General features: G+C 37.7%; 1 protein-coding gene across 4 annotated transcripts in view; it reads left to right on the plus strand.

The window, feature by feature from the left end:
• Positions 1-22963, plus strand: part of fgf13a (fibroblast growth factor 13a) — a 98523-nt gene that overhangs the window by 72473 nt on the left and 3087 nt on the right. For 3 of the 4 annotated variants that reach the window (XM_085243480.1, XM_085243497.1, XM_085243506.1), the window contains 3 exons: positions 3840-3950; positions 9250-9353; positions 19248-19446. In XM_085243480.1, coding sequence (XP_085099606.1) covers positions 3840-3950; positions 9250-9353; positions 19248-19446 — 414 coding nt within the window. Of the gene's footprint in view, positions 1-505; positions 1526-3839; positions 3951-9249; positions 9354-19247; positions 19447-22963 lie in introns of those variants that run through there. The other variant, XM_085243488.1, reaches the window with a different exon arrangement.

Raw genomic sequence — 22963 nt, forward strand, 5'->3', positions numbered from 1 at the left:
TGAACAGTTGACGGTTTTATTCTTTACAGTCATCTGCACCTTTAGGTGGGCATTGGAAATAACAAATATTTAATAATACTACAACTTTAAATGTTTAAAATGCATATAATTCAAGTAGTATGTGGCTGGGAGTTCGTTCTCACCTCAGTTTAAAATACGGGATTTATTTTTCACATGCTGTTTTCTCATATTTCCATAGGGGAAAATGAGTTATATTGGTAGTTTTTGAGTAACTTTCTGTTCACTTCTGTCAAGTGAAACCAGAAAGGTCTCTAATATGCTCTCTCTCTCTCTCTCTCTCTTCATCTACTCGTTCTCTCTCTCTCTCTCTCTCTCTCTCTCTCTCTCTCTCTCTCTCTCGCTCTCTTTCGCTTTCTCTCTGGACTTTCCGCCTCCACACGTCTACGTACCTTTCTCCTAATATGAATTATCACTACTTTAAGTCAAACGTGTGTGAGTGTGCACACTGACTTGGTTTGTGTCTCACCAGTTAGACTCCCCGTCCTCTCCCTCCTCCCCACTGCTCATTCTCTTGGTTGTAGGTGGGATGCTCTCGGTAGATCAGCTGAGTTTGTGGTTGAGCCGGTCTCGGATACTGACCCAGAATGAGGGAGCTCCTGCTGTTACCTTGTCTTGCTTCGATTCAACAAAAAAGAGAATGGGATCTCTGTTGTTATTCGTTTACATCATCTGCGAAAGCGGTCTGAATCCTTTTTCCTTTCCTTGTTTTTCTCGTTGTTGTTGTTGTTTTTTCTTAACAGTAGCAGCTACAGCAAGAGATTAGGGAAATCAGATAACGAGCACTGCACACTCCCCAGGCGTCTGCAAACAGGTGTTTCCATCCTATGACTACGCAGCGAGCTTCATTCACGACTACCATGTGTGCGACCATGTAGTTTAGCGGAAAACTGCTCACCAAACTGTATTTGTGCGCATTTGTTGTGATACCGAGAAAATGATACATTCGGAAGAAGATGCAATGTGCTGTGAGACCAAAGTCTTTGTACAGCTTCGGATGGAACGTTTGTTTTTTATCCTTTTCGTTACGTTTCACTTTTTTCTCGAGGCTACAACGGACAGTTTCTGAAAAGCGACTAAATTAATGATCAAAATGATCCATGTGGACATCATCTAGCCATCTTCGCTGCACCCCTGGGACTATTCCATTTTCACTAGAGTGCACTTTGAAAGCTCTATAGTAGCCCATATTTAACACATCGTTGTTGTTGTTGCATCGGATTCTGGACATTTCCCCTCAATCTCTTGGATTCAAAGGGGGTGATATCTTCCCCGTTTCTCAAGAAGTTTTTCCCCCAGAGAGCTGCCAAACTGGCTATGGCGGCAGCGATTGCCAGCTCCCTCATAAGGCAGAAAAGGCAGGCGAGGGAGCGGGAGAAGTCTAATGCCTGCCGCTGCGTTAGCAGCCCCAGTAAAACCAAAGGAAGCTGTGAAAAACCAAGTCGACTGAACGTTTTTTCACGAGTCAAACTCTTTGGTTCCAAGAAAAGGCGAAGGAGACGACCAGGTCTGTTGTTCCAATTTCATCAGGCTCTCACATTTTTGATCACTCTGATCATCACCTTTCTTATTACGAGTGCCATTTTTTGCAGTTAAAAAAGATATTTACTATGTAACGCTCACTTTCTCGGAAAAGATGGATGAAAAAGTTGGTGCAAGATTGAAAGGCATGCTTATCAAGTGTATCAACACAGAAGTCGCCTTGCATCTCAAATAATAGTGCGAGATAAATCAAACCAATCGCTCGTTGCCTATCTACTGAACTAGATGTAAAAAAGGCTTAGGTGATTAATCACATAAGACTTCACTGTCACAAATTAATAAGATTTACTGTTCCAATTAATCTGGATAATCACTCCATCAAAAGTAATATAAATTTCACTCTTTTTAGTTTCCAAAATGGATATAATATTTGGTTTCCAGGATGGCAGAACTTAAAAACAGATTAATATTAAACTTCAGATGCACACATTTAAATAAGCAGGTCCCAACTTTCATTTAGAATTTTAAGCAAACCTCACAATTAGCTCCAAATAATATTTCCTGCATGCTGTTGCCAAATGCTTTGTTGTTGAAACTTATCCAGCAGGAATAAAAGCATTGGCAGATACAGTATTTTTAAGAATTTCCTGTATTTTAGGTATGTAGTTCTACTGTGAGATGTAAATCCAAGTCCAAAGTGGCTGCAATTTCTTGCATTATTGCAGTGGCATCACATCTTGCTATAGTGTCAGTCTCCTTATGTTTGTGGGTATGACCCTATAGCCTTACAACGTTCATCTCTGTATTTTCTTCCCACTTTATTCTATCCAATTCACTCATTTTCAAGTTGTTGTTGTTGTAATTCTGTGTATAATTCACCTGAAAGTTAAGACATGCAGTTATATAACACTTTGACTATCCTGCAGTTTGTGCATCTTTCTAACATCCAATTTCCAGTTATCCTGTAGGGAAAGCAATGGGTGTTGTCTTTTTGGCGGGTATATGGTGCCTCATCTTTAAGGAAATACATTATATGTACATGCGGCTGTAGAGCTAATGCATTTAGGCTCCTTTATGTCTTTGTGCAAAGTTTTATACCACAATTATTACGCTATCCCCACTCTATAGACTGAATAAACCCTGGCGCAGCGAAAGCAACCTTAGTAAGGCTGGTGATCACAGCACTGAAAGATGGATGAGATGATAGGACAGCTGAATGGTGTGGTTAACAACAGTAAAGGACACTCCACTTGGGACAGTAACCAAAGACTGAAGAGCACTTAGCACTTATCAGACACTAATGTAACTCAGACAGGCAAAACAGATTTAATATTTAAAACTATCATTTTTTTAAGACCATACTTTTGATGAACACGGTCAAAAGAACACAAGGCTTTCAACAGATATTTCAGAACTCTAACGCTTTCCTTACCATGCAAAATTAGACAGAAATATTATGCGCTGTAATTTGCGGTGCTATTTGTCTCTTAAAGTGTGCCTCAAACATTTTGAGAGCATTTAATATACCATTTTTCATTGAAGTTTAGATTTTTATTAGCATTCCTTTTTACTTTTGTAGCTGTCCATCTGTTGGGCAGGTCTGATGGAGTAGAGACTGACAAGAAACATGGATTGAGAAAGAGGGGTTACTTGCATAATTTCAGCCATTTTAAATCACTTCATGCCCTCAGAACCAATTTCTTATTTGGATACTCTTGTCCATCTTTGATCTCATCTCTGTTGTCAAGCTACTGGCCCTTAGATTTTGCAGACGAAAGACAGAAATAATGCTTTTTAAAATGTTGACACAACACAATTTGATATAACTGTAGCTCTTAATAGTTTGCCATTTAAATACCTTTTAAATAGTTTACCATTTAAATGGTCAGTTGAACGTGTCTGACTGCAGCTTCTCTAACTGAGGCCAGAATCTGTCTCTAATGCTGTCTAGAAAGACATAATTACAGTAGTCTCTAATTCCTTTTCACGAGAAGGTGAGAGCAAAGTAAGTTAATATACTCCTTCCAGCATGTTTTTGCTCATTTTGGTTGCATTTGTTTGACTGACAGGTGTCTCACAACATCACATTCATTTGTGACTATTTCTCCTTTTTTTAAATCTCCCATCACGTGTGCCACTCAGCCTCATTAATTACCTGTCGACTCAAATGATTTATTTTGTTTTCTTTTATTTGTGGTTTTAATAGCTGAAAAGCTGTTGGAAAGAGTACAATGCAAGCGGCAGTATGTCCCATTACAAACCTACGAACGACTTTATCTTCCACCTTGTACTCTGTGGTTTCATCCTTGTGTCCTCCTCTCTGCTCTCTTCTTCCACAGAGCCCCAGCTGAAGGGGATTGTGACGAAACTCTACAGTCGACAAGGTTTCCACCTGCAGTTGCAGGCAGATGGAACCATTGATGGAACAAAGGAGGAGGACAATGGTTACAGTAAGTTTCACTCCATTGTACTGGTGTATGGATTCCACTTATTTTTCAATCATGCACCCACTTTACCTTTTATCAGCACTGTGCTATACTATGTACTATAATTGAGGTTACACCACTTATATTCATCTTGCAGTGTGTCAAGACTGTTTCAGGTTTGTCATAAAGCCCATGTTCCTTAAACTGCTATAGGAGAGCTGATATATATATTTTTTCTCCTTATTTGTGGGTTTCTTAGGCTTGACTTTAAATGCTGAATTTCTTTTAACTCTAATAGAGAGCAGCATTTTAAACTGTTCAAAATGGATCTTGATTTTTTTTGCCATTAAATATTTCTTATTACATAGAAAATATTAAGTTTGTATACATGTTTGCAAGTATACAAACTAAGCGGTGAAGTAGTGACCCTGTTTAATTTGATCTAATCAAAATCATCCTTTTCCAAACTGAACACAGGTCATAACTGGCTTTTCACACCTACACACTGCCTCTGTCATGAGATCTAGTTTTGCCTTACACTATGTGTGGATGCATTCCTTTCGTTGCCACACACCCACTAGCTCTTTGTTTTCCAATTGATTAAAGAGATCAATGGAAGTGGAATAGCACAGGCAGTTGTCTCGTAACAATACAACAGACACTGACCAACTTTTAATTAGATGGTGCAATGAGCACTACTACATATCCCTGAAAGATTAAAATTATAAAATAGCTGCTGAGTGAAAATAACATCTAACAATGTGGGAAAAGTGTGCACAGTATTCTGTGAAACAGGATTTGTTCCGTGCTGTGTAATCTCACCATTAAGTGGATGTAAACACTACTGAGGCCTTTGAATTAGTATTCATTGAGTCCCTTGGTGTCTCCTACATATAAATAGCAACTCTGTGGATGTAGGATGTTTTCTAAGCAGAGCAATACCTTATAATGTCCTGTGAAGTTTGTTTCTTAACCCTTGTATGGTGTTCGGGTCTGTGAGACCCGTGTTCAGTTTTTTTCAAAAGAAAAATTAAACAATTAATTATTTTTTCACGTGTAAATGTGTTGTGTCTTTCCACTCACTCCACTTGATTATAACTGATTTATTTATAATATTTTATATAAAAGAAAAACGAGAAGCACATTAATTCATAAATGTGATCTAACAAAGGGAAAAAATTAACCATGTTTGCTGTTCATATGTCTTGTAATTGGGATGAAGTAAACATCTGTTGAGTAATTTAACATAAAATTGTTTGATAGTGTTAATTTGGAAAGCCAAAACTCTAGCGGGTCCACCAGACCCATGAACACTGGCTGAGTAACAAAAATACGAACACCACACAAGGGTTAAATATAAGAATATCAAGTTCCATAATACACAGAGCACACCGTACAGTAGTATAAGCAAAGCTTATGAAACATTTTAAACAAACATGCACCCACAAAATGTTGCACTTCACTTCTTACACAGACCACCCCACCCATAATATCTGGATGGTCTCATTTTTATTAACTTATGCAACAACTGACCTGCATTATGGGACTAAAATAGTTTTGAGGAAAAAAAAAAAAAGATTGCTGCTGAATAGGAAAAGGAAAAAGAGTGAAGCTCTTTGCACTGCTCCAAAAATAGCGTTGTTAGGCGCTGGGTGCGCTTGTCTCCATGGTGACGGAGAGCACAGTCCTCTTGGAGCTACTGGTGTCTTGTGATGGTGGGAGAGGACCTTCTTAAATGTGTACACACACACACAGATACACAGAAAAAACAAAACAATACAAAACAAAAATCAAACCAAAAAACAAACAAAGATTTGATGTTTGCTACTTCCACTTGTTTAGAAGACCAAGTGTGGCTGTTAAACCAGTGGCACAAATAAGACATACACGTCTCACAGAATAATATGGATTTTTCCTCCAATATTATACAGTATCAGATATTTTCTTGTGTTGTATCACAACTAAGAAAACCTAGTAGGAAAATCAAGCACTACAATGAGACAACTCATTTTTGGGGAGGAAAGAAGGAGGGCATTTTACGGTTCAGCATACACACTATTGTCAATCTTGAGGCATTCATACCTCATTTTTGTAAATAGATTTAGATGTTTGAATCCATAATTTTAGATACTCTAAATCCCAAAGGGCAAACTAATTGGCACGGCTCCTAATGGGTAACACATCAGTTATGTCGTACATAGTCAAATCACATCACAAGAATCTTATTTATTATTTATCTAATTCAGTCTTTTGGTTTTTTTTAAGTAACCCACTTTCCTCAACCAACGAGTCACTAGTTCAACACTAATCTCACCACAGAAGTGCCTTACACTGTTGTCACCGCAGCTTCCTTTTAAGCTTCAATACTTTGTCATATTGTCATATTCAGGCTACTCTAATTGCTGTCATGTTGCTCCCAGAATGAGTAAAAGAAAGTATTTAAAATTTGACTGTTCTGTGACTTCATGGCTGTTAGTACGTGGAACTTAGACAGCTTGCAAGCAATTGTGAAAACTATCCCTCAGGCCTCCTCGCCCTTCTTACTCCATATTCCTCTGTGCAGCAGGAAAGGTCTGTGAGTGGGTGGTAGACCTATCATCCTCTCCAGTGTGCTCAGGTGTTTCTAGGATCCAAGAAGTAATTGAGTTTCACCTCTCGAAAATCCCCATCAGTAAACCAGCTGGTAATCCTTCTGAAATGAAGTAGAGTGCAGATGCGTACGTGCGCATCTTGGTGGGAGTATCGTGGCAGAAAACTCAGTGGAATGATGCAGTGAGAAGGGTGCAATTACAAAGACAAGAACAGCAAGAGGTTTTAGAGAAAAGGAGCCATCAAATCAGGTCAAAATTACAGACAAGGAATAGTCGATGCAAAATTGAATTACACAGGTCCAAATACAATTACAGAGGTCCAAAATCACCAAATATATATTTGGCAATCATATTTATCAGCTTAAATGCATAAGTTAGAGTACACCTAAAAATACTGCAGAAACTCTGTGGTAGGTCCTACGTTTGAGCTGTATAAAACATCAACATGCACCAGACTGTAATTTTTACGTCTTCAATATAGAGCGTTATGATTTTTAGTGCCATCTTTTTGAAAGCTGCATTAATGATGACGGTCTTCATTTCTGTTTGAGAGGGGATGCATCTTTAGCCAGACAAGTTAATTAACAATTTGACTTAAATATACTACAAATCTCACTGAGAATTGCATGAAAGAAAATCTACCATACAAATGCAGCATTCAGCAGCAGTGAGCAAGAGTTAGAGTTGTTAGGAGAAATAAACAGAAGGTCTGATTATATAATGAATAGATTAGAGAAAAAGTATGATAACTGTTGTATAATATGGACATTATAAACTAGACTTTACCAAAGTACTTTAAGAATATAAGCAGCTCTCATATATTACTTTTGATTAGCCAAGTCACCATCTAATTCATGTGTCATTTTAAATGGCTGGAAAATACACTCATGGGATGGATTATTTGAAACATGTCATAACAGATATTATAATAGACAAGTATGTGAGCAGGTCCAAGAGTGAACGAGTCATGCATAATTCAGCTGTTTGCCTAACAATGGCCCTGCTAGTGTTTTTCTTTCCAAATGTCACCATTGCAGTGCTTCTCAGTGGCAGGCGTCACTAAGAAGACTGACAGGATGGTTGGATGTGCACCCAAAGGTCTTGCATGTACACAATCATTGTTGACGGAATGTCTTCATAATCAAATTACTGAAGATTATGGTAAATGTCTCCTGATTAATGGCTCCAAGCTCAGAAACAACAAGCCTAATGGGCTTGTGACTTTTTACTCTGCACTGACTCAACTACACAAGCACCTAAGAATGTCTCTGAAAATTGTGGATGCATGGGAGAGCATCCACCATGCATAAACAAAATTCATTAGCATTGAGCAGAAGGATAGCTGGGATAGATGATTTGAAACATGTCAATAAGGATATTAGAACAGACAAGAGTGTATTTTCGGAAGAATACTTCATGTGGCGACTGAAGATGGAAACAAAAATATGGATTAAAAGAAGAGAAGGAGTAGAGAGATAAGAAAGAGACAGAACTAGAGAGTGACTGGTTCTGGGGCTTTTCACAGGACCAGAAATGACCTGAAAATGCAGTACAAAGTAAATATATCACACATGCCTTTGAGCATTGTATATAATAAAAAACCCAGAGAGAAGGGAGTCAGTAGGGTTTTTTTTTATTAAGAGCAAAAGAAATAGCCTATCATAAAACCCATATAGTGTGCTTTGCTCTAAGGACTTTACAGATCTACTAAGTGGCTGACAAGAGGATCTATAGTAAGGAAGCACACTGACTCACAGCTCAACTGACAGAAGTTTACTTTGTCTTCTCGTGTGTCTAAATCGAAAAGTTCTTATAATGTGATAACATAAACGCTTGACACTCAAAAGGGGAAATTTAAGAGAAACATTATTTTTCTATGGACTTTACTTGCTTTATTTAGTACCATCAAATGTTACAACAACAACCCACAGCAGTGGCAGTGGAATTTGGGAGTGTGTCCAACAATAGTCAGTACAATAGGCGAGAAGTTTCCTTTTTTGGGAACAGAAGCAAGCATGGAGACTCTCAGGTGGACATTCATGTGCTTTCCTCTAGTCAGCCTGCGGTGTTCAGTGCCAGCAACTTATGAAATCTACACGTGTGCGCACACACACACACACACACACACACACACACACACACACACACACACACACACACACACACACACACTATACAGGCTAACACTAATTAGGTAGAGATATACTACACAGCAGCCGGGCTGCCGCTGGCTCTGTCAACCTCACAATTTGCTTTCAGCCCTCCGGTCATAGACAGGTTTTTATATATGTGTGTGTGTGTGTGTGTGTGTTTGTATGTGGTCTATGCATCCAAAGTTATGCAAGGTTTTCTTTTTCTTTCTTAGATGTGAATGCAGAATTAGCAACACAAGAGCTAAAACAATAAACATATGGTTGCTTTCTTTGTTACCGTTACCAGTGGATTCTTCAATGATTCTCAATGATTGCATTTTGCTGTACTGACTGTGCTTTGACTACAGTTACTAAAAACAGCATGACATGTCCTCCTGCACTTGTGGCCATAGTAACCCCATTTACTGTTAGATGACATTGCTGCTGTAATATCAGTGAAACAATAAAATCATAAAACAATATTGTAATTGGTTTACATTGACATTTTTTGTTATTTACCATATATATTGTTTAACATAAGTGCACTGTTTGCAGAATAAATTTGTTATCATTTGTTTCTCTTGTCCAATCTCTTTCTAGCCATGTTCAACCTTATTCCAGTGGGGCTACGAGTTGTGGCCATCCAGGGGGTGCAGACCAAACTCTATCTGGCTATGAACAGTGAGGGCTTCCTGTACACATCGGTAAGACACATCATACTAAGCCTGACTAAAAAGAAAAACACAACAAAACAAAACAAAAAATGATGTAATTTAACATGAATAAGGAGTTCAAGGAGTGTGTAAGCAGGTTTAGCAGTGAAAAAGTGCATCATTCAGTTGTTTGCCTACCCCTGTTAGTGGGTTTTTTTTTTGTTTTTTTTTTGCAAATGCCACCACCGTACTACCTCTCAGTGGCAGGTGCCACTAAGAAGACTGACAGGCTGGTTAGATGTGCACCCAGAGGGCTTCCATGTACACATTCCTTGTAGACAGAATGTCTTCATAATCAAATTACTAAGAATTGTTCTTTATGGTAAAAGGTCTCCCAAATAATTAATGGCATCAAGCTTGGAAACAACAAACCTAATGATCTTGTGACTTTTTACTCTGCAGTTGCTGCTGACAAATTATCTGTTACACATTTTGAAAATAATGAGATGAACAAAGAAGACGATCAAACCTCCTGGCCACTCTGTCTCTGGCCTGAATGTACTCTTTCACACACACAAGCACCACTTAATAAATAGGTTTATATGGAGCTGACACCATTACTTTAAATTTGAAATTGGCAATAGAGCTAAAACCTTAAATGTGAAAAGAAAATATTGAAAAGTACTGAGCAGCATAAAATATGTAGCCACAGTCACTCGCTGGTTTTGTACTTCACACACACCATCGTGATTAATATTTTGGCCTCTGTTGATTTTTTGGAGCCACAAGTGAACTTGGACGGATGAAAAGTGGAATGCAAATTTATCATTTATTGTTTGCTATCTTGGTTAGCAAGTTGCAATCATTACTGTATGGCTACAATGCATAGTCAGACATATCAGCTAATTGTTGCCAAGTAACAAACTAAAGTAACAAAATACTGAAATTTCACTCACCAAAACTAAGACATAAACTTTTTAGTTGACTGTACCAAAACAAAAGCCATGACATAAGTCACATAATCCATTAAAATGATCCTAAAGGCACTAACAGCACACAGATAAGTCCACTTTAATGATCATCCCATGAAAAAGGAAACTATCCACAGAGCCAAAAATGTCTTCTGTACCTGACGTAAATATAATTCTTCAGCGCTGCTAAGCTGGACATTTCAACATGAAAGTCTGTGGAGTCTGATTACCATTTGGAGAAACTAAACTCCAGGTTTTTCCACTTTTGTGTTGGCTTTATTTTGCAGCTCTGGAAGTTTCTTTTTGGTACTGAACAAAGATTTGCTGGTGCTTTGGTGTGAAGGTTAAGTGGTGGTGGGAGGGACTGAAGAAAGTTTGGCAATCCAGGGATAGTTTGCATGCTGTTTACGACATACTGGGACATTCTTCTTAAGCCGATATCAGCCTTAAGCCTTTGGCTCCCTGACAAAGCAATTGCTACTATGAATTCATGTGGAACTTCCAAGCTGCAAGTGTGTCTGTTTGTCTTTGCAGTTTTTCCCCCTAAAATAAAATGGATCAGGCGTAAAGTTTGCTTGACTAATAAACATATGCACATTTTACAGAGATCCACTTGAGCATTAACTAACATTAACTCAATTATGTTTGCTAATTAACCCATAGTAAAAGGCAGATAAGCCTTTGATATCCCTCTTAGAGGCCAGTATTACTGCTGCTATACAATGTCTTACAAACATGTAAAATATCTGGCAGGTTCAACATCCAGTAAGGCAGAATTTAGTATGTGCACATACAGTAAATAAACTGGTTCTTATATAGTGCTTTGCTATTCTACTTGAGCACTTAAGGTACTTTATAATACATGTTTCATTCAACAGTTCAGTCATTTGTTTCTATGCCTAAGTGCTTTCTATGTAACATTCACACACATTCATGCTTTGACGAATCAAGGTTCAGTATGTTGCCCAGGAATACTTTGGCATACAGACTGGAGCAGCCATGGATTAAAGCACCAACTTTATAATTAGTAAATGACCTGCTCTACTGCCTGAGCCACGACCAAGCAAGCAATAATGCTAGCTGGCAAATTAAAAGTAAACTATAACCCAGTCAATTTATATGTATTAAAACAAAATGATTGGCCTGTTGCAGAGGTGGCATTGCAAAAAAACAGTTAGATTCAAACCAGCAGCTCTAGCAAAGACTTAAACTCATTTGAGATGATATGAATATGACCTTTTAAAAAAATCTACAGTCAAGTGAGAAAGTTTCAACAGCCTTCAGTCTTTACTGAAAGTCTCTGAGATACTCACTTTATCTATTAAAATATTTTCTTACCATTCCATCAGTTTGTAGGCTTGAATATATCCGTGCTTTAGGCAGACGTCAGACAGGAAGAGTGACAATCACTCTGATTTATGCAAATTTTATGCAGATTATATGGAAATTGTGCTCTGGCTATCCCCTTCTATAAACACCTTTCCTACATGCCAAAACATTAACAGAAGTTGAAGGAAAAAAAACATCACTGAGGAGAAAGTGTCTGCATTAAAAAATAATGTTAGCATAAAAATAATGACCTCAAAAAACAGACTGAAAATTAAAAACATAACAATAGTTGTTATATGAAAATGAACCCTCTGGGGTCGATGGACGCGCCGGCGTGTCAAAATCACACGACTGATTTAAGATGACACAGCAACAAGATGCAGCGACCCAGAATCTCCATTTCAACTTTTTCTGAACAAAACTGTGGCGTTTACAGCGGCAAGAAACGGTAAAAACGACGTTTTCTAAGGACAGCGCTAGCAAACACTCTCAATCTATTGCCTTAGATTGGCATAGTATGCATTTTTTTTTACATTTCAGTCTTGGTTACATGTGTTGTATTTGATTGCAACAACTCTGTTGTGAATTTGAAATAACATTTTAAAACCCGTTTACAAAATAGACTATTTTACGGCGGTACTTCTGGTTCTGTCACTTCTATGCAGATGATATTCATTTATTCCAAACTTTCTGACCAGGTTTCCTGAAATGTTTGACTGATGCCTTCTTGTTGAACTCAAAATCTAATTCAAAGTCTATATAATCACACTAAGAACTTTCCACTGGTAAGACATCTGCATAGATAATGAGTCATTACAACACTAGATGGTGTGTAATGTAATTTTACCCCATTTGTTTCTCATCCTGGTGAGATTCTGGCTGAGTCTGGCGGCATGATCAGTGTTATAAGTGAAAAAGATGTTGTGGGATGATGTGAGTTATATATATTTACATCTTTTAGGGAAACAAGTATCTGGATCACCATATTGAAAGCTCAGTTTCTATCTAATGAGGGAATCCCAGGGCAAAATGCTAAAACAGTATTTTACATATGCTGTTTTATATGTAATAGATATAAAGAGATATAAAAGAGCTCAGATCAAATAGAGTAGTTTTTTGTTTTGTTTTTTGTTCTTTTTTAAATTGTATGAATGCAGATAAGTATTGGGTTGTTGAGTTTTCTATTTCAGCTAAATTAGAAATGAAACCGAAGTGAATGGAAAGCCAACAATTAGTATTTGTGTTGTTGGGATAGCTGCTCTGGTAAAGTGTTGGCTTCTAGCCACACATTAAGCCAGGAGTCAGTTATTGTAGGGAGAATCCTAATCAACAGTGGAACAGCAGATAATGTGCTCTGGGTTGGGAATTGAGTGGTGCTGCTATATTATAGATATAGTTATATAGTTATTCTGCATTCATTGGTTTGTGCATAAATAAGTGTGGAAACACGTTTGTAATAAAACAAAGGGGATTCCCGAAATTCATATATAGGCAGATTACAGATTACATTTTAGACACTAATATTATTTTGTCATTTATTATAAATGTATATGCATTTTTAGATTCAACCAGTGCTCTGCATTTCCTTTGATCCCAATAAGTGAATACCTTTTGGAGCATAGACTGCTTTGCCTCCCTGTGTATTTGATCATACATTACGACGTGTTCCGTACATTTAGGAGCAGGAGACATACACCAAGAAAAAGGTAGTGTGAGAGAAAGGAAAAGTGAGAAAAAAGAATGCACATGTGTGGGTGAGACAGAATGCACCAGTGAAAATATATTCATCTATCAGTGTTAACGTGTGGGAGAGGAAGATCCAATTAATATGTAGTTTACTTTACTATCCTCTATTTTTCTGTTTGCTTCTCTCCTTTGTCAGAATTAATGAAGCATTAGAATTCGACTAATATTATTAACAAGGAATAACTGTTGTTGGTATAATCTAAAAGAATCAACAAAAACATGCAGTTACCAACTCACTGCTTTTTAATATGGATAAAACAATCCTTGCTGATATAGTTTCAGATCTGCAAGCATGTTTTTAGATGCTGAGCTAAGGTGTGTGCACATATCTCACGAGGTGCCTTAGAAGTGGTGTTATTAATTTCCTGGTGGGTCAAATTTGAATTAGTGTGAGTCACTATGGCTCCAGTTGAGTCTCGTCTAGACTGCTGTGTGTGAGCATACGTGTAAAATGGAGAGTTCAGGGCTCTTGGGGTGAAGATATTTATCAGGCAACTACTGAAGTTTATAGGCTAAAATACCTGACATTTAAATCTATACAATGGTCATACATTCTGTGAAGTCCTGCATGCTCATTTAAAAAGTGCCAAAAAATACAAAAGTTAAAGGACAGATCATCAGAAGAGTGGGTTGGAAAAGAAAAAGGTTCTTTTTGAAGTCTCACTTACTATTTTAGTTTATGTTTAGAAATGCATTTTAACTCAGAATATTTTTCTTCAGAGGCCATTAAAGGGCATGTTTTATTCTTTAAAATGTAACCAAAACATGTGTTTGTAGTAAAAAAAAATCTTTTCTCACTTTTCATGACAATCTACTGCCTGTGAGGTTTGTGTCAGCAATCACAAATACAAGCTGTCAGCATGTGGGGCATTCAAGAGTCATCTGTAAATTGTAATTACAGAAAATATCCCATGAACGCTCTTCAGAACTAGCACTGCACAGCAAATAAAATTACAGATAGAAGGGTATCAAAGAAGTGTATTATGTCCTTGTACATTATGTATTTGTGTTTTAGTGCACTCCTGTTTGATATGTGGTTGGCGCTCGCCTTTTCAGCTATTTAGCAAGCACAATACCTTTGGTAAATAGCCACTGCTGTATGGTTTCACTCCATTGAGCTGTGTCATTAACTACTTTGTGCTGTGTGTATGTGCTTGTGCTTGTAAATTAAATGTGTACCCTGTGTGGGTGTGCCTGTTTGTGTTTGGTATTTGCAAGGGTCTTTTCCACTAGATTAAAAATCTCAATTTATCCCCAAACAACTGAACACCACTGGCAGTATGTTCTTCTTCTTTAGCTAAAGTTAAAAAAAAACCCAGAAAAAACCCTTTTAGTCCAGTTTCACTGGCAGTGAAAAAACAGTTTTAGTAAGATTTGCCTCCACTGCCCAGTCAGTCACTGTGAATTAATGTGTCTGCAAAGAACAACACTCAGTTCTGAATGCACTGGTATAATTGGTGTCATTTTTGTTTTGATATGGCAGCTGAATACGCACATAGCATTGATTTGGCTTGTCTTGTCTCGTCGAAATCCAGCCAGTATATTTACAGAGGAGATCAGTTCCATTATGCTAGTATTTCTCCTCCAGCTGATTGGATCAGAAAAACATTACTGGGCTGCAATTGCTCCCCTGAAGCAAACAATTTAAGAGTGCATCGTAACTGACAGTGTTTCTTGACATGATTGCTTTGCTAATGGAATACTCATTTAACGGTTACCCATACCACTTTTGATTTGTTTAATTGTGTGTGTGTGTGTGTGTGTGTGTGTGTGTGTGTGTGTGTGTGTGTGTGTGTGTGTGTGTGTGTGTGTGTGTGTGTGTGTGTGTGTGTGTGTGTGTGTGTGCAGGTTCCCCAGATGGAGATTGTGGGTCTTTCCATGCATGTCAATGTATTTTTTAAAATGACAAGGAAACATCCTTTAGCACAGTATGTTTAACACTTCATCAGCTTTTAAATGTCTCCCTCCTACAGGCAGTTATTAGACCGTGCTCAGGCAATACTACCATGCCTTCAGCTGTTGTAAAACAGCAGACGGTTCTCTGTATGCAATATTATTTGACAATAAAAGCCTTTTGTTTATAAGACTACATTTGGATAAGCTTGTGACTGCTGAAATGAGAGCTCATTTGTCGTTTTCAAAATGCAAAATTTAATAAACCTAAGTATGAACGCTGTGAAGTTTTAATAATGATAAAAAAACTACACAAAAAAATTCAATTACTAACTAAGAATTACTGGTATGACATCTTTTTTATAACATAGAATATATGGGTAGCCAACCTGTGAACCACAAATCATACAATTCAATGTGTAATTAATGAACAGGGAAATATTTTTTAAAAATGTGTGAATAAAAAGGGACTCTTTTCATGATAATAAATCGTGAAAAGATAACCTTTAATTCTCCATCTCTATTCTGCCTACCAGGCATGTCAAAGAGCATGCTAATACAAAGAGGGTCTATAAAGTTAAATAAAAGCATCCTTTACAAAGCTTCTTTAGAAGGAATATATGAATAGACAAGGACAGATTTTTTTTTTCCATTTGTATTAAATGTAAAAAATTTATTAACAGTTCCAGGCTTCATTATTAGGAACAAGGTGATGTACTAGCACAGCAGGGGTAGTTGTCCAGGTTATATCAAACACACGGGAGACTTACTTCATCTGATTTACTTCAGCCATTTCTGGTATCTGTGAAACAGCTTTTCTGAACTTTTTCCAAGTAAGGTTGCTAGCTGTGAAGCATTAGGAAAATGACTTTTCATAGCTGCACATTGAAAAGGCCATGCAGCGCTATGGAATCATTAAAGGTCTATTTAGCCAATCCACCATAGAGAAATGCTTTGAGAGAGATGACAAGGCTGCTTTCTATTTTTAAAGTGATTTCCCCCTGCTTCGTCTAGCAGTCGAGTCGTGATTAAAGTGATGCAAGATTTTCTTATTTTTTCACTGGGAGATTGGTTTTAGTGAACAATCAGCATGCTATTGACTGAAGAAAATGCTACTGGAGCAAACTCCAAAGAGTCTGAATGTTTCTGTCTATCACAGTCCTGTTAGAATAGAAATGGGGATCCCCTGCCATTTTGGCCCCTCTTTGCGTCAGTTTGAGCGAGGCTTCTGTCCAGAGATCGGTTCAGATACAGTTGTAATGGCCAATAGCCTCTCCTCCATCCTGGCTCTAACTGTGCGTGTGTCTGTATCTGTCTGTTTATCAATAGACTTGGACTTATTCTTCTCCAGGAGGAGAGTAATGAGCCAAACCCACATGGGCTCATTATTAAAGGTAGAACAGAACTCTTGGCTTCAGAGTAGCTTATTGTTCTGGTTCCAATTGCTGCTCGTGCATAACTGAGATGGCTGCTGCTTAGTCTTTCTACACTGGTCAGCCACAACATTAAAACCACCAGCATATTATGTATGTTGCCCCTTGTGCCCCTGCTAATGGATTGCCAGCTCAGGCTTGTTCTACTTCAACCCATGGATCATTGTGCTCTGTGTTCAAAGTAGTTTTTGTAGTTCATTGAGTGACTGTCCTGCTGAAGGAGGCTGCTGCAATTGAGATATGCTGTTTTTTTTCTCCTCCTTGAGGAGAAATTATGCACAGGGTGACATTTTCATCTGTGTCCTGACACACTGGTCTTAAGTAGTGAGAGAGAGGTTTCCAACCTAAAAGATGCATGGAAAAGGACCCTTTGCATCACAAGGGGGCATATTTTAACTTAAAAACATGCAAACATATTTTCTTATAGTAGGTTCCAATGCAATGCTAAGAAGGAATAATTATAACAAGTGGTAAAAAAAAAAAAAAAAAAAAATTGGAAAGAAAAAATGGATAAACTGCAAAAATCAGGAAGCAAACTCCAGTCTTTAGACTGAAAAACCTGTGACTTGCTCTGTAACCACCCCTCAAACCTCAAACCTCCTGATGTGGAGTTTCTAGCTCTTTTAAAAATAAAGCATGATCTTTGGGTATCCAGTAAGAACACACTGAAGCCACTTACATAACTGCTTAAACTTATAGGCCCGCCTACAGCTGCACGGACATGACTGAAGATCTTACACTCTAATTTTTATTTTTGAAAGCTAGATGATTGTGATAATATACAAAGCAAAAAAAAGCCTTTAATATGTTTTCACGCATTTGAATACAAGATTATTAGTAACTCTGGTAATTGGGTAGTTCGACCCATGGTAGAAAGACACACACATAGACACAAAGTCGGAAAAGCCCAGAATGGAGGCAAGGAGAGAGACTAGTGTGACTGTAAATTACATAAGATATGCAAAAAAGAGTCTGTCTCTTATTGCAATGGTAGTGGAAACATTGATCTATCAGTAGAATTTTGGTACTCATGATGCTGAAGCAAAACTGAGAACTAGGTCTGAGCTTACTGGATACATCTTATTAAGGTGATGTGTCATCATCTTTCTTTCACTTTCACTCTGCTTCTTTTAGAGATTTTTGATGCATGGTCTGTGAAGGCTAAATCAGTGAGAGGGGGTGATAAATGAGCTTGGTTCTCAGTTACTGTAGCTAGGTGTAGATTTTATGTCTTGAGTAACTTCTGAGGCTTTGTGTGACAAAAGGCTCAGTGTGATGTGGTAGAGCTGTTTTAACAAGTTCAACAAATTCCAGTCTTTTGTGTGCTTTAACTGTCTTGTATACACGCTTCAAACCAAACCATCACACATGACATTCCGCCTTTTGAAGTCCTGTTACTGCTCACAAAAGTGACACTGTTGAACTGTTAAAAAAAAAAAAGATACGCTGTTGCAGATGACTGTGTCTGGTAGTGACATGTTGTTTGTCATGCTCTCACACTGGGTTGCTGGCCTTGGAGACACGTCATCACTTTCACCTGTCATGTTTTGGTTTTTTTTTTAACTTGGATTAAGACTGAGTCTAACTCTAATCTGTGAGAGGCATCCTTATTTTTTACTGGTTATTCTACATATGACTAACTGTGCACATGCTGGTGTTTGCATGCACTTTATGTACTTCCATTTTCAAAGTGTCCAAAGAAGAAAACTCTAAAGCAGGAACAATCACCAGTGACTTGCCCTACTTGCCTTATGCACAGTCTTACGCACTGTCCCTTGATCTCTCTCAAGGGAAATTGTCTCCTAACAGATTAGACACTGTTTTCTGTGCTTACCATCCAAGCAGCTCCACAAACACTGCAAACATTCAGCTAAGCACATACCCCCACCACCACCACCAACACACACACACATACACACACACACACACACACACACACACATGCACGCACACTTAGGCACTTGTCTCAGGGGAAATAAGCCTCAGTGATGCTGTTGTAGCAATAATGAGAAAAACCCATACAAGTGCTAGATACTAAACCTAACTCAAAGGGCATATGAACTCTTGCACAGTATGGAGTCCAGAAGATGAACTTCAAAATTGCCACACCCAGTAGATCAGTGACAGAGAAAAGAAGTATTCAAAAAACCTTAAAAGATGCATGTGCAACTTCAAGTACACATAAAGTTCCCTAACTCAGAAAGATAATGATCTTCTCATACATATTTAACAGCTAGGACCAAATAAGAATATAGTATTCAATCTGCCTGTATGTTTTATTAATACTCTTCTATATCTGTCATATCACTGTTATCTATGCTACATTCTTCACTACAGTAAATGGAACGGATAGATTTTAGAAGATTATCATGGCCCATTAAAGCAGACGCTTGAAACTTAAGATACAGTTCTTGTCGAACTTGCAGCACATGTAGCATGATTAGGTTTCACTATCAAGTAATTAACTATTTATTTCATCTGCTTCCATTTATAGATATAGTTTAAATTAACGTTAGATCTCGTAAACTACTGTCCAACTACCTGTATATCTGATTGTCTTCATCCTCTGACAGGAACACTTTACACCGGAGTGCAAATTCAAGGAGTCAGTGTTCGAGAACTATTATGTGACATACTCCTCCATGATATACCGGCAGCAGCAGTCGGGCAGGGGCTGGTACCTCGGTCTGAACAAGGAAGGAGAAATCATGAAGGGGAATCATGTCAAGAAGAACAAGCCAGCAGCCCACTTTCTTCCCAAACCTCTAAAAGGTAGGCCTTTCCAGAGCTTTTACTTTTTACTAAGGTTCAGAATATATCTGTTATATGATAGGAACTAGTTTGTGGAATGTATTATCCATACCTGGTTGCATTAATGTTCTAATTGCTTATATTCAAAAGTGTAAGAGGTAACAGTAGCTATTATTACTGTAGTCTTCCCTGAAAATGAAAAATACTGACAAGTAACAGAAATAATAGAGAGAGAATACTGGCATATAATCAAGTATGTACACACAACACTACTTTGCAAAATGGTTGCTTTTCAAAAAGGTATCAGTTTTCCCATTCAATTAGCCCATTTTCATTTTATTTATATTTTAGACCTTTTTGTAGATATTATTGGCTAAAAACTAAGTGCATTGTTTTCTATATGGCTCCTTTACACTAAGCATTTTCTTCAGAGAATTTTACATTAACCTATTCAATAGCTTCCTCAAGCTGGTCACACTCCATTGCAGGCACAATGCGGAGCGAGGCTGACACTTTTCACTAGCAGTCCCCATGCAGGACTGTAAATTCACTGAGAACCCCACCCATAAAGAATATGTCTGTGGTAATGTGGCCGTGAGCAACAGAGGAAACAGGCCACAGTCCTTTCATCTTTGACAAGACACAGATTTACCTTTCAGAAAGAAGAGAGAGGGATAGACAAAGAGAGAGAGACTGTTTTCTTTTTAGTGAGACAAAAGAAAAACACCCTGGTCTTCATTTTTTGTCTCAGTAAGAAATCAAAGGCTTGCAGTGCAAAATACTCAAAACAATGCAGAGGGCAGTTTCTTTATATTGTTGACTGTTAAGTGCAGTTTAGATCCTGTCATCTGGTTCTGTATTTTTGAGCTTTAAAATAATGATCTGAATTTAGATAATCAAGTTTAAATATAAAAATTTACTTTTAAGGATGTGCCAAAACTATGACACGAGTCTTGAGTATGAGGGAGTCTCGCTGAATGTTTACAGCTCTTGTTATTAAGTGTCACTGATGCAGTTGTGAATTTTTAAAACAAAATTGCAGTCATTTGAGAAATTGCTGTGACAGCTTAACATTAATTTTACCAACATAACTCATAAAAATGTCATAAACATGGCAGCATGTCAAACTTACATTAATACGTTAGCATTATATTGCATTAAATGCGGTACGTGGTTGGCTTTACACTGGCTGTTTTGGAAAAAAATTATGTTTATAATTTTTAAAATTATGTTAAGATTGAATATTAAATCAATGGTAGTCTTTTTTCCTATTAAGAGGCATTTAAATTTTTGTAACATTCTTCAAAAGCCAGATATTCCCCACATATTGTATTTCACACTAGTCTCTGAAATGCAGTGGCTGGACCAACCTTTTTTTGGGTGGGTGTCTGAAGTGTGATGGTAGTACTGATGATGATAATTGCAGCTTGAACTTGGTTCAGATTGGTTCAGAACCACCTCCTCAAAATGGGGAAATTGTTCATATTCATACATAGTTTGTAGAACTGGAGAAGAGATAGATTGTTGTGCTTAGTCTTGAACCCATCTTTGCTTTGCAGCTCAAATTTCACGTTTGAGATTGTGGCACATCAGATGGTTGCACATGAAACACAGTTATTGGCATATTCTGATGTAATAGCAGGTCTTTGTTCCTGTAAAGTAGAAATTTTCACAGTTCAGTTTATTTTCACTTCAGCTGAGTACACAGTTGAAAGCAAACGACCAAGAAGCTGGTTGGAATGTTGAAGCTTGACTTTGACTGAAAATTTCATTTTTCTGTGTTTTCAGCCAAATTGGGATTCTGCTTTGACATTTTTCATTTTTCATTTTTCATTTTTATTTTTGTAGACAACCTGACACTTTACAAAAATGTTTTTGTCCAGTAATAATAGCTAGCAACAGCAACAAGACAAAATGTTTCAAATTGTCCTTTTTCACCTGCTAAACATTGTCTCTGTCAGAATACAGTCGTGTGAAAGTTTGTTTGGCTCTTAAACTCTGCTTAATTATCCAAGTGCATGTCCTTGGAACGTACTTTCGCTGGCCGTATTCTTCACTTCGAACAATTTGATTGTCACACAATGTAAACTTTGCAAATAACTGACAAAAGTGACTGAATGAGGAAGATTTTTTATAAGGACTCAGCTGTTATGCACACCTCTTAAAGTCGAAGATATTGGCAATATAAGTGTGCATTTGCTTGCTTTGAGGAAGTTGTTATTGTTATTATGCAATCATAGACAGCATCAAGTTGGCCATCGCTCGGGTGCTGGTGTACCTTACTGGGTTAAGCAGGTGACCTATAAGCTCTAGGGCTATTGCAGATGCCTGGGGTCAAATCTGCCACTCACCCACGTTAAATCCCCCCCTAAAATATTACGTTTTTAATGGCAATAAAGAACCAAATCATAAAACATCATCTTAACACAAAAGAATACCTTAGTAGTATATGAGGAATTTTCTTCAGTATTTCAGCTGCGGTAGAGTGCTTTATATTCCAGTTTAGAGTTAATTTTTTCATTTCTTCTATTTGCTGAATCGATGGTCCCCCTTCTTGTGTCTTTAGGGAAGCTTCCCCAGCCAGCATCTTATTAAGAACCCTGAGATCACGATAATAGCTTTTCACCTTCATTTAACAGGCCATCCAGAGGGTCTCAAACACACTGAAGAGAAACAGCTGGTGAATGACTGGCTTGCTTTATGCTGACAGACAAATACAGAGAAAGAGAAGAATTGAATAACGAGGATAGATCGAGGCTATGTGACACAGTAATTGTAACTGATACCGAAAACTATCGACTGTGGCTGCATTTTAACTTGGAGAGGAAATATAGTTTTTTTTTTTCTTTTTTTCAATAGCAAATATAATATGAGACACTATTGTAATACTCCTTCTTGTGTACAAACTTTAAAGTATCCTGTAGTGCACAATATTTATTAAATCTTCATTTGAATTTCAGATGTAGCGAGTTGATTGGAAATAACTTTGCACTGGAGAATCATTCCCTCTGAAATCATTCAGAGGGAGAAGTGTTACAGGGCACCAATTAAGAATCTGTCTCAACACTGGCGATGACATCTCTTTCAGACATTACTCACTGCTCTTCTGGTTGCACTCTGTGAGCCTCAGCCTACAGCCTCTCATACTGTGTTCCTCTGGATGTAGCGAGTTTAGCTCGTGTCATTTCAAGTCCAAGTGGAAAAGCCTCTTAAAACTCTCCCAAAAACTCCTGATACATGAAGCAAACACCTGCTTTTATGTGGAGTAGCATCTACTAGGTGATTTGTTTGGAGAAATGTGAAAAATGACAATATGGTTAGTTCTGGGTTTAAATACATAAAATAGCAGAGGTGTTGAGGATAGCAATGATCTAGTACCGTAATGTTGAGGTCAGTCACTTATCACTGTAATAACAGAATAGCCTGCTGTTACAAACAAGACTGGAACCAATCAGCAGTTTCCCAACCGAATCCTCCCAATGATTTATGTTTTTATACAAGGATGGGCACTGGATTGCCGCTGACACAAAAAATGCTG

Source organism: Mchenga conophoros, linkage group LG2, assembly GCF_057382185.1.
Source record: "Mchenga conophoros isolate Kocher_MC1m ecotype Shallow Benthic linkage group LG2, M_conophoros_male_GT1.1, whole genome shotgun sequence".
Classification (NCBI taxonomy): Eukaryota; Metazoa; Chordata; class Actinopteri; order Cichliformes; family Cichlidae; genus Mchenga; species Mchenga conophoros.